The 10,907-nt window shown below is 38.9% G+C and overlaps 1 protein-coding gene across 4 annotated transcripts in view; it reads right to left on the bottom strand.

Annotated features, from left to right (window-relative positions):
* Positions 1-527: 527 nt before the first annotated feature.
* The window catches only part of CUL2 (cullin 2), a 71,461-nt gene continuing 61,081 nt past the window's right edge, over positions 528-10,907 (bottom strand). For all 4 annotated transcript variants that reach the window (XM_070380957.1, XM_070380955.1, XM_070380958.1 and 1 more), the window contains 4 exons: positions 6,300-6,502; positions 4,535-4,636; positions 1,874-1,990; positions 528-1,126 (listed from right to left, as the gene is read on the bottom strand). In XM_070380957.1, coding sequence (XP_070237058.1) covers positions 995-1,126; positions 1,874-1,990; positions 4,535-4,636; positions 6,300-6,502 — 554 coding nt within the window. In that variant the 3' untranslated portion in view covers positions 528-994. The remainder of the gene's footprint in view (positions 1,127-1,873; positions 1,991-4,534; positions 4,637-6,299; positions 6,503-10,907) is intronic.

Below are 10,907 nucleotides of genomic sequence, written 5' to 3'. Positions count from 1 at the left end.
TAGGTTATGCATTGCTAAGAGTATCTGTGACGTAGGAGCGAATCTAGTGTTAAAGTGGAAGGAGGTGGAGAGTAACAGGCAGGCAGGGGTACGGGGGGAACGCACAGGCAGACACCGGTACCGGTACCGCAGGATGACCTCCGACCCCGAGGAAGGGGGAGGGAAGGAGCAGAGGGGCATCAGACCTCATTAGAACTGATGCACCTCGGAGACAGGAGTAACACAGCCTGGGAATGACGGCGCTTTCTAAGCCAGACGCGGGGTCCCCGAAGTCCCCTCGCTCACGGTTCTGCGCTGCAGCAGGACACCACCAGAAACTCGAACAGAATCACAGCCTCACTCCTCACGAGGCTCACATCCAATGTAGTTCTAATCCATAAAAAGAAAGCATCACTTATGCTGAACGCATCCTTTACGCTGAAGGCATTCAGAAACAATAACTGAGATGTTTTCATGTAGGATTTAAACAGGAACACGAGGACTCACGGACATTTCTGAGCATTGTGATACTCCATCCACATAAAAAAGGCATTCTATTTCTTTATTTTTTTATTTGACAAGCAGCAATATCATGTTTGTCATTTTAATGTAGATACAATTATTAGGTTATCTGTCATATTACAATATTTAGGTTTTTTTTTTTTTAATCTTATGTCCTTTAAGATACATTAAAAAAAAAAAAAACAAACACATCAACTGCAAACGTGAAGGGGAGAAAAAGCATGGTACCCAGCCGGATTTCCACATTTCAGCAATACTTCACTCATCCTTTTTTTTAATAAAGTTTTAAGAAATGTCATAATGACATGAGCTTGAAATATCTCTAGGCATCTTCTCTGACGCTCATGACGTGGCACTGGTGATGTTGTAAACAGCAGAGAAACAGGGGCTGCCAAATGACCAAATTATGGAGGCACAGGCCTGCCTTCTCCCACGGGGACACACCGGACGCTGACGGCAACGACCTCTCACACCAACGCTGGAGGACGCCGCGTCAGGCGACGTAGCTGTACTCATCTGCGGACGCCTGGCTGCGTTCGATGTACTGTTTGTCTATCAGGACTTCAATACACTTCTTAATCATGCTGATACTAGGGTTAAACCGAGCTCTTGACTGGCTAATCACCTGTGGGAGAGAGGCGGATGATAAAAATGCTCTTCTCACCAGGAGCACTTCGTTCAACTCTGATGCAATGCACAAAAATACCTTTTCATGCAAACTGTGGGAATAGTCTTAACGTTGAGGCTATGAAGGAATTTAAACGGTGAAGGGTACAGATACAGCCAAACCTAATAACATACTAAATCAAATCACAAACTAATTAATTTATTCATACACGCCCTCAAGTTTCCATTTAATCCCTCCGCAACTTCTGGCTCTTAGCTGAAAGAACACCTGCTCAAGAAAGCTTTCCCTAACACCCCCTGAGTCAAGACCTGTGTACACTCTCATTGTACCATATCCCTTTTCTTTGTGGCACATTAGTGTAATTTTATATTTACTGACACATTACTTCAGTAACGCATTTCTTCCTTACGACACTGAACTCCCAAAGGGCAGAAGCCATGTCCTGAGCTGGTGTGCACCCCATGGCGACTAGCACAGTGCTCCACCAAACGGGAGACGCGCGAATTCAAGGAATGAGTGAGTGGTGGACACGGTCGACCTCCTTCAATAAATGGACACGAGGCTCAGACCTCTAAATCTAAACGTGAATTTAATACTGGATTTATGAGCACTGTTTCCCTTCAGAAACAAAAAGCATTTCTTTATGCTGTACAGGAGTCACAGGTTTCTGTATCATCTTCACAAAGAAACATGCCTAATTCTAATACCCTCTGCCAAGAAGTCTTCAGGACGTTCCCCTTTTACCTCTTGAATAAGGGCGTTATGCCGCAGTACTTTTCTCGCTTTCATGATACGAACTATAGCAGCCTGGAGGTACATTTTCCGGTCTTCGTCTACAGCACTTCTCGTCTGCTCCATTTCCTGTTTTATGAAGCCCATAAAAAGCAAAGGAGACCCTCAGTCATTGCACTTGTTTTTAACTCCTTTTATTTGTGAGTTTAAATAAATCTCCAATCAATACTGAGAATCAAACTATACAATTATGTGCCCAATATAACATAACCATTACCAACAGAATACCTATAAGTTATATATAATTTCTCAAGTTAAAGTGGGGAGGCTATTTTTTAAAAAATGAACACTACTGTACATTGTACTCAGTGTAAATAGTCAAGAAAGTAGAACTTAAGTGACACATTACTTCAGTAATGCATTTCTTCCTTACGACACTGAACTCATAAGTTACTTACTGAGAGTAATGTCTCAAGACCATGGACCTATGACTGAGTAAACACTTATACCACAAAGCTTGCAGACTTTAGCAACTGGCTCCAAGTGGATACTGGATCAAGCTTCAAGGGCAAGAGCTGGGAAGGGCTCCATTTGACTCAAGCAGAGAAGCCAGGAAGGCTGGGCCAGAAGGGCCTCTCTCAGTGGAGGTCAAGGGAAGACAATGGCGGGAAGGCACAGAAGCAGGCAGTGCCACATTAACAGGGATCTCACAGCAGATAAAATACAATAGCACATGTTATCACCATTGCCTATAGGCATGAGATCTTGACCATTTTAGGGGTCAAACTGAATAGCAACTGATTAACATTTGACCTCGGGGGAGGAGTTAAGTTCCCAGAGGCGCCTGACATATCTGAGACCTTCACAACCTGCCTCAAGCCCAAGGTCAGGGTGGCACATGGGAAGCAATAAGGAAACCCCCAGTGACACGAACAGGCTGCCCGAGAAGAACCACCACATCCACAGGGGAAGTTCACGGCGCACACTGGCTCACCCCAGGTCGGACTCTACTCCAGACCTACGAGCTCATCACAGTTTGAGTATTAACATGATCTCCATGCAGTTTATTTGCACAGGGAAGCCTGAAGGCATTTTCAACAGTTTTTCTTTGAAAGAAATGTGTTGCAAAACTTTCCCTTATTTTATGAATGAAAAATATGAGAGATTACATTATTCTTCAAGGTAGAAATTTCTTCAAGGTAGAAAAGAATACAAAACGAATCCATACATTTTAATAAAACTTAAAAGCAAATATGACTATGTTCATTGCAGCATTACTTACAACAGCAAAGATACGGAAGCAATCCAAGTGCCCATCAATAGAAGAATGGATAAAAAGATGTGGTGTATAGACACACAACGGTATATTACTCAGTCATAAAAAAGGAATAAATAAAATGTTGCCATTTGTGACAACACAGATGGACCTAGAGAGTATTATGCTGAGTGAAATAGGTTAGAGAAAGACATGCCTCCATGGTTTCATGTATACGTAAAATCTAAAAAAAAAAAAAGAGCAAACATAGCAAAACAGAGTTACAGATACAAAGAATCAACAGGTGGTTGGAAGGGGGATGGGGGAAAGAGAAAAATCGGTGAGGAAGAGGAAGAGGTATAAACTTCCAGCAGCAAAATAAATGAGTCTTGGGAATGAAATGTGCAGTGTGGGGAAATTTATGTTGTAACTTTGTATGGTGATATATTGTAACTAGGCTTCTCGTGGTGATCTAAATCACTATGTTGTGTAACAGGAACTAACGTAGCATCAATTATACTTCAAAAACAAACACACTCATTGAAAAAGAGATCACATTTGGTGTTAGCAGAGGCAGGGGTTGGTGGGAGAGGGGAGGAAAATTGGATGAAGGCAGTTAGAAGGTACAGACTCCCAATTATAAAATGAGTATTAGAGATGTAATGTACAACATGAAAAATATAATTAATGCTGCTGTGTGTTATACATGAAAGTGGTTAAGACAGTAAATCCTGAGTTCTCATCACAAGGAAGTTTTTTTCCTACTTCTTTAATTTTGTCTCTATATGAGATGATCAATATTCACTAAACCGACTGTGATCATCATCTCAAGATGTATGTAAATCAAGTCATTATGCTGTACAGCTTAAACTTATACTGTGATGTATGGCAATTATATCTCAATAAAACTGGGAGAAAAAACAAAAGGGCAAATATGACTAAACTATGACACCTTTTTCCTAAGATTATACTGCTAAGTCACTTCAGTCGTGTCTGACTCTGTGCGACCCCATAGACGGCAGCCCACTAAGTTCCTCTGTCCCTGGGATTCTCCAGGCAAGAATACTGGAGTGGGTTGCCATTTCCTTCTCCAATGCATGAAAGCAAAAAGTGAAAGTGAAGTCGCTCAGTCGTGTCCGACTCTTAGTGACACCAAGGACTGCAGCCTACCAGGCTCCTCCATCCATGGGATTTTCCAGGCAAGAGTACTGGAGTGGGGTGCCATTGCCTTCTCCAAAGATTATACTACTGTTTTTAAAATCTAAATACTGTTTGTGAGGCCAGTCAATAGAAAGAATAAACCAGAGAAGATGTATCCTAATTTTGATGTGCAAAATTCTGCACTGGTCTCAATGTTACTGCTTGTAAAGTCCAATGCTTAAATATTTACAAAAGAAATGACATCAGAAAGCACTTACCTGTGGTGTGTCTTTCTGCATTGACGTAGTAATTTTAAATTTTGTTCTTTTACTGCTAAAGTTCATATTTAATGAAAATGAAGATTCTACATCGATGTCTTCCTATAATTAAAAATAATTCATTTACACTTATAAAAATAAAATCATCAAATAACAACTGCTGCAAATAACACGCCATGAAGTTAAATAATGACCAAGCAAAAAACACTGAACTCTCATAATCTCTTATATTACAAATATTATTTAAGAGAAAATAATTGTCTTTTGTCAAATCATGAAAGAGAAAACAATTCTTTCCTAATTTTATACTTGATAGAATTTTAATCAGCTTAGATTCAGCAAAACTTTTTCTGGCCCAATGTTTAGCAGAATTTTAACATTTTAATTTTTATTAAATACCAAGGCTCATAATTTTTCCATTACATTTTGAAAAACCGAATTAACCAAAATTTTTTGAACACTATTACAATAACAAAATACCAATTAAAAATAACCTAATGATAGAAGCCAATTGGTTTCAATGGCACACAAGCTCACTTCCCTACCACCGAGTGTAATTCTGACATTACCCCCTAAAGCACATTTTATCCACTCTGCCAGAAGCCAGTGGTCTTTTCTCAAGTGGAAGTTGTAAAGCCAATCTTTAGCTCTTAAGCTCTATTGAGCTTAAGAAAGCCACTTTTGTCATACACTGGAATTTCTCCACCAGCAGGACCATGGAGCACTTGGCAGATGGCACTTCCTCAGTAATAACCACAAAAAGTCTATTAAAGAAATGACAGCTTTGTATTTCCCATTTAATGTGCATAATATCTATCAATATTTATTTTGTACATTACTGAGCAGCAAAAATATATATGTTTAGAAAAATACTTACCTTTTTAAGCATTTTAATTAAGCTTAAAAATTTAAACTTAAATTTTAAGCTTAAAAGCTTTTTAATTAAAACTTTATTAATTCAATATTCTGCTAAGTTTCTGAAGTCAGAAAAATTAATCATTTCTCAAAATTAAGAAAAGCCTGATTTGAATTACAGCATGCATGCCATTCAGAGGCTACAAAAGTCATCTTTAGCAAGATGAACCGGTGTAGGCCATGAAGTAGAATAAAAACACAACATCATTTGCAAGAAGTTTTCCTTACAGGCACGATAATCTCAAACAGGAGATTGAACCCACATCTGTTGCTTTTTTAACTATTCAAATATCTATGAGATACTATAAAAACAAAAACATGTTACTAGGGGAAAAAAGTTATAAAGAAAAAAAGAAATGTACTATCAGCTTGCTAGTCCCAGGACAGACACTAAAACTATATGGGGCTGAGCTGAATCCTAGAGTTTAGGACTCTAAATTAAATGTGAGAGTGACAGCAGGAGACGGGAGTTACATGTTGTAAATACGCACAGAATAGACATCAATAAGCTGTCATTTCCTATCACAGAACCATGTAATCAAACATTAACTAAACACACAGAAGAGCCCAGAAAAGTTTATGACAGACTACAGTTTTAAAACCTCAATTAATCAGAATCCTTCTGATGCCAACTCTTAAATAATTTTCAAATAAAATTGAACAAAGGGCACTTGAGTACCAACTGACGGAGCCTTCTCTGAGACACTGAAAGAGCCTGAAGTAACGCGGCTTTCAAGCGCTACAAAGTACAAAGGGCATTAACGATCATAACCTTACTTTTAAGACTGCAAAGGTCCCATGAAGCTTTAATGTTTATAATACTTAAATTTCTTAAAGTATTACCCCATACCTTTTCTGAATCATGGTTAATCATTTTCACATCGAGTAATGATTTGATTGTTTTTGTCAGTTCCTTTTCATTCATCTGAGTGCTGTCTTGAAGCTCTTTATAGCTGACGGTTTCACTGTTGTTGAAGGCAAGAAGAACTGCCATTTGGTATGTTGTAACCATAGCTACATATGGTTTACCCAAATAGTTCATTTTAACTTCACCTATAATTAAGACAAAATTGTGACAATAAGCTGATCACTCAAAGAAGCATTCCAAAATTACCTGATAAATAATTATTTCCAGTATTTTCTCTTGAAAGAGTGAACCAAGAACTTAATTATTGAAAAGTTATTCCTGCTAGCAATGTAGCATTTGTTTGCTGAGGGGATGGGGGACGAGGGAGAATTGAGTGGAGGGATATTAGTCTGGGGTATCCAATATAATCACAGTTAAGCTATCAAACAGTTAATAGGAAAGCTAAGACCTGGGCAGAAAAAACAGTAAAAAGTGGAGGTGGAAGAGAAACAGACAAAAAGAGAAGACAGTCTGCTACCACAACTGCCTCCTGTGTGTCTATCTGGTCTACCCCAGGGAAGGTTCATGACTATGAGGACACCTCTATTGCAGCTCTGGCTAAAGCATAATTTCTGCTTAACTATAACAATGTTATTTTGTCTCATAAATTAAGTTTTTTTCCCCAGTAATCTTCTAGAAACAAACACAAATGTGAGGAGAGACAAACAGGCAGATTCATTATTTTGTTGAAATCAGTTCCGTTCAGTTGCTCTGAACTGGGTGTCTGACTCTTTGCGACCCCATGCACTGCAGCATGCCAGGCCTCTTTGTCCATCACCAACTCCCGGGGCTTACTCAAACTCATGTCCATTAAGTCGGCGATGCCATCCAACCATCTCATCCTCTGTTATCCCCTTCTCCTCCTGCCCTCAATCTTTCCCAGCATCAGGATCTTTTCCAGTGAGTCAGTTCTTCGCATCAGGTGGCCAAAGTACTGGAGTTTCAGCTTCAGCATCAGTCCTTCCAATGAATATTCAGGACTGATTTCCTTTAGGATGGACTAGTTGGATCTCCTTGCAGTCCAAGAGACTCTCAAGAGTCTTCTCCAACACCACAGTTCAAAAGCAGCTTTCTTTATAGTCTGACTCTCACATCCAAACGTGACTACTGGAAAAACCATAGCTTTGACTAGATGGACCTTTGTTGGCAAAGTAATGTCTCTGCTTTTTAATATGCTGTCTAGGTTAGTCATAGCTTTTCTTCCAAGGAGAAAGCGTCTTTTAATTTCATGGCTGCATCTGCAGTGATTTTGGAGCCCCCCAAAATAAAGTCTCTTACTATTTCCATTGTTTCCCCATCTATTTGCTATGAAGTGATGGGACCAGATGCCATGATCTTAGTTTTCTGAATGTTGAGTTTTAAGCCAACTTTTTCACTCTCCTCTTTCACTTTCAACAAGAGGCTCTTTAGTTCTTCTTTGCTTTCTGCCATATGGCTTCCCGTGTGGCTCAGCTGGTAAAGAATCCGCCTGCAATGTGGGAGACCTGGGTTCGATCCCTGGGTTGGGAAGACCCCCTGGAGAAGGGAAAGGCTACTTACTCCAGTATTCTGGCCTGGAGAATTTCATGGACCACAGGCCATGTGGTTACAAAGAGCCAGACACAACTGAACAAGTTTGTTGAAACAGTTGATGGAATAAAAATGTTCTAGACCCTACACTACCCTGAGAGCTGTAAAAACACATCAGGCTTCGGTCAACTACAGTTCTATCCATCTGGGGGCACGGGGGTGGTGGGTGAGCTCACCGAAGAGCTTGTAGCCAACACTGCTGTCAAACAGATACGCACTTGTAACACAAGAAATGGTTACTACAAGTCAAAGAATCTCTTCCTAGAGCACAAAGTTGGGGTTTAGTGACTGCATTTCTCTTTCTCTTATACGCACATACACATCCTGCATTATTTGACTTTTACTGACTTATAAACTAAATCAGTATGAGATCTGGTTTTTGGGTTCTACATTTTAACTCAAGAAAGTTGAATTTTACATGAACTTACCCCAAAGGCTCTGTTGGTGATAATTAGCAACTCTGGTCAAGATTTTGTGCTTCTTTTATTATTTAATAATATATATTTCATTCATTATATAATTAAAGAATTTACAGGCAATAAGTCAATTCTCCAACTTACTATCTATCACCAGACAGATATGCTTATTCTAACTTGTACTTTGCCTCAACTTTAAAAAAAAAAAACTAACACTCAGAAATGTTTTTCAAAATTATTTGAACACCTAGAGAAAAAAAAAAATTCTAATCTCTGAATTTCCACAAAAGGAGGTTTTAATAATTAATGGGAATATCCAATTCACATAGAGTTTAAGAATATTACCATTAGGATTGTCCTACTAACAATTAGTATAAAGAGCATTTTAAGAGCTTCATCTCAACATTAAAGTTTAGGAAATGTGGTTGAGAGGCAAAAATATAAACCGCATAAATGGCATTAGACCATTTGTGCAATGACTGCTCGATCATATCCCAGAAACAAAGTATAAAATAATGCCTCAAGCATCTAGATGATTAAGCTAGGACCATCACCCAGCTGTCAAAGATGCTGCAACGTACTGCCAAGGGTCTGGAAACAGAGTGAGTCTCTGGCACAAGAACGCAGAGAGCATCAGGAGACAACGCAATTAAATCAAATCTGCAACTCTTAGAGAAAAAATGAAAACTTGTTAGTTTTCTTGCTATTTTCCACACATTATTAGTATCAGGGGTACATGGACTTCTCACTTTTTCCAGCACCATTCTCTTGTTAATCCTCTCAGAGCTGAAAAGACTGGGGAAAGGGTGAGGAGCATGTGGGGCAGGGAAGAAAACCCGAAATCTGGATGATTCACTTAATTACTGCTGGGTAAACAGGAAAGGAGAATGACAAAGAGGTCATTTAACCTTTAGAACAGGCTGAGAAACTGTGAGAGACTCCAAACTAGAATAAAACATTCTGATACACACATACTTGAAAAATTAGCCAACCATAATTCAAGTGATATTAACAGCTGCCAGAATAAACAGTAGGCAGAACTCTCAAAACACTTTCATCTGAGTTTCTCCCTTGTTACCTATCAGCAACCTAGTCTCTAGCGGAAAGTTTTTCCTTACAGAACAATGTCAGCTGCTAAACTGCTGAGTGCATGACAGAGTGTCATCGATCTGCAACCAGGAGTAAGAACCCGATTCAAGCCATGATCACCAGTGGATGCTCCAGCCAGGAGTGATCAGGACCCCTGAAGAGATATTCTCACCAATATCTTAATACACCTAGTTTCCAAACATCAAAAAGTTAAGTTCCTCATTAAAACTACTTGAAGAGATGGACTGATTACTGCTGAGGTAACTGCAAAGAGAGTTTAAACTCCCCAAGATATTTAGGGAAAGTAAAAGTAACTTTAATTCAAGTACATTAAAACACTGGTCCAGCAATGTATTGTTCCTTAAAACCAATTTACTAAATGAGAATATAAAAACTCACAACAGGTATAAAACTAAAAGCCAACTACTAAGTGACCACATACTAAGAATATCAGCAAACATCTCTTTATTTCACAAACAACTGAAAAATTAAAATGCTCAGCTTGTTCACTAAAGATACACTTGTATAAATATGTATTGAAAGCGAAGGTGAAAGTGAGGCTGCTCAGTCGTGTCCGACTCTCTGCAACCCCATGGACTATATCCCCAGGCTCCTCCATCCATGGGATTCTCCAGGCAAGAGTACTGGAGTGGGTTGCCATTTCCTTCTCCAAGGGGATCTTCCCAACCCAGGGATCGAACCCAGGTCTCCAGCATTATGCTTATTTATTACGTACTAATATGCATTACTAACATAATGAGACATCGTATTTCAAATATAAAGTAATCAAATAAATGGTACTTATGTTTCTCTTTCCAACCCAGGAATCAATCTGCATATTCTGCATTGGCAGGTGGATTCTTTTACCACTGAGCCACCAGAAATTTCTCCAGTCAATTTCCTGACAAAGGTATGGCAACTAATCAGATTTTCCTGTATTATTTCTAAGAGACATTAACATACATGGATATCCTTTCCTTCTTATACAAACTGAAAGTTGATTCAATGCACTTTTCAAAGCATAGCTTTAGCAAAAGTAGACAAAATTCTGAGTGTTTGCTTTGGCTCACATCTTCAGGCAGCTCAGAGCAATATTACATACAAGCTCTCACCACCCAAAATATTAATTCTACTTTCCAATAAGTCGACCCCACTGTTCCAGGAAGAAGCTAAGGAAATGATTAGATTTTGATTAAACTTTTCTAAAACTGGGAAGTACTGGAAGTTAATTGGGACATTCTGGAAAAAGCATTTTCTACAGTAGTTCACTACAGTACCACAAATAAAAATCAAATGGTTAGGTCTCCTTGTGGTGCTGTAATAATTAATGAACTTTCTGAGAATGTCTGGCATATCTAGAAAGAACAGGTTTTTTAAGAGTATCTGACTCATCAAGTCTGGGTTTCTAAATAAAATTCCAAATATCTATAAAAAGTGGTTTGTTACAGAAATGTAGGAAACCATTATAAAATTCAGA

Source organism: Bos mutus, chromosome 13 (genome assembly GCF_027580195.1).
Source record: "Bos mutus isolate GX-2022 chromosome 13, NWIPB_WYAK_1.1, whole genome shotgun sequence".
NCBI lineage: Eukaryota > Metazoa > Chordata > Mammalia > Artiodactyla > Bovidae > Bos > Bos mutus.
The sequence above is the reverse complement of the archived record's forward strand: the minus strand, read 5'-3'. Positions and strand labels throughout refer to the sequence as shown.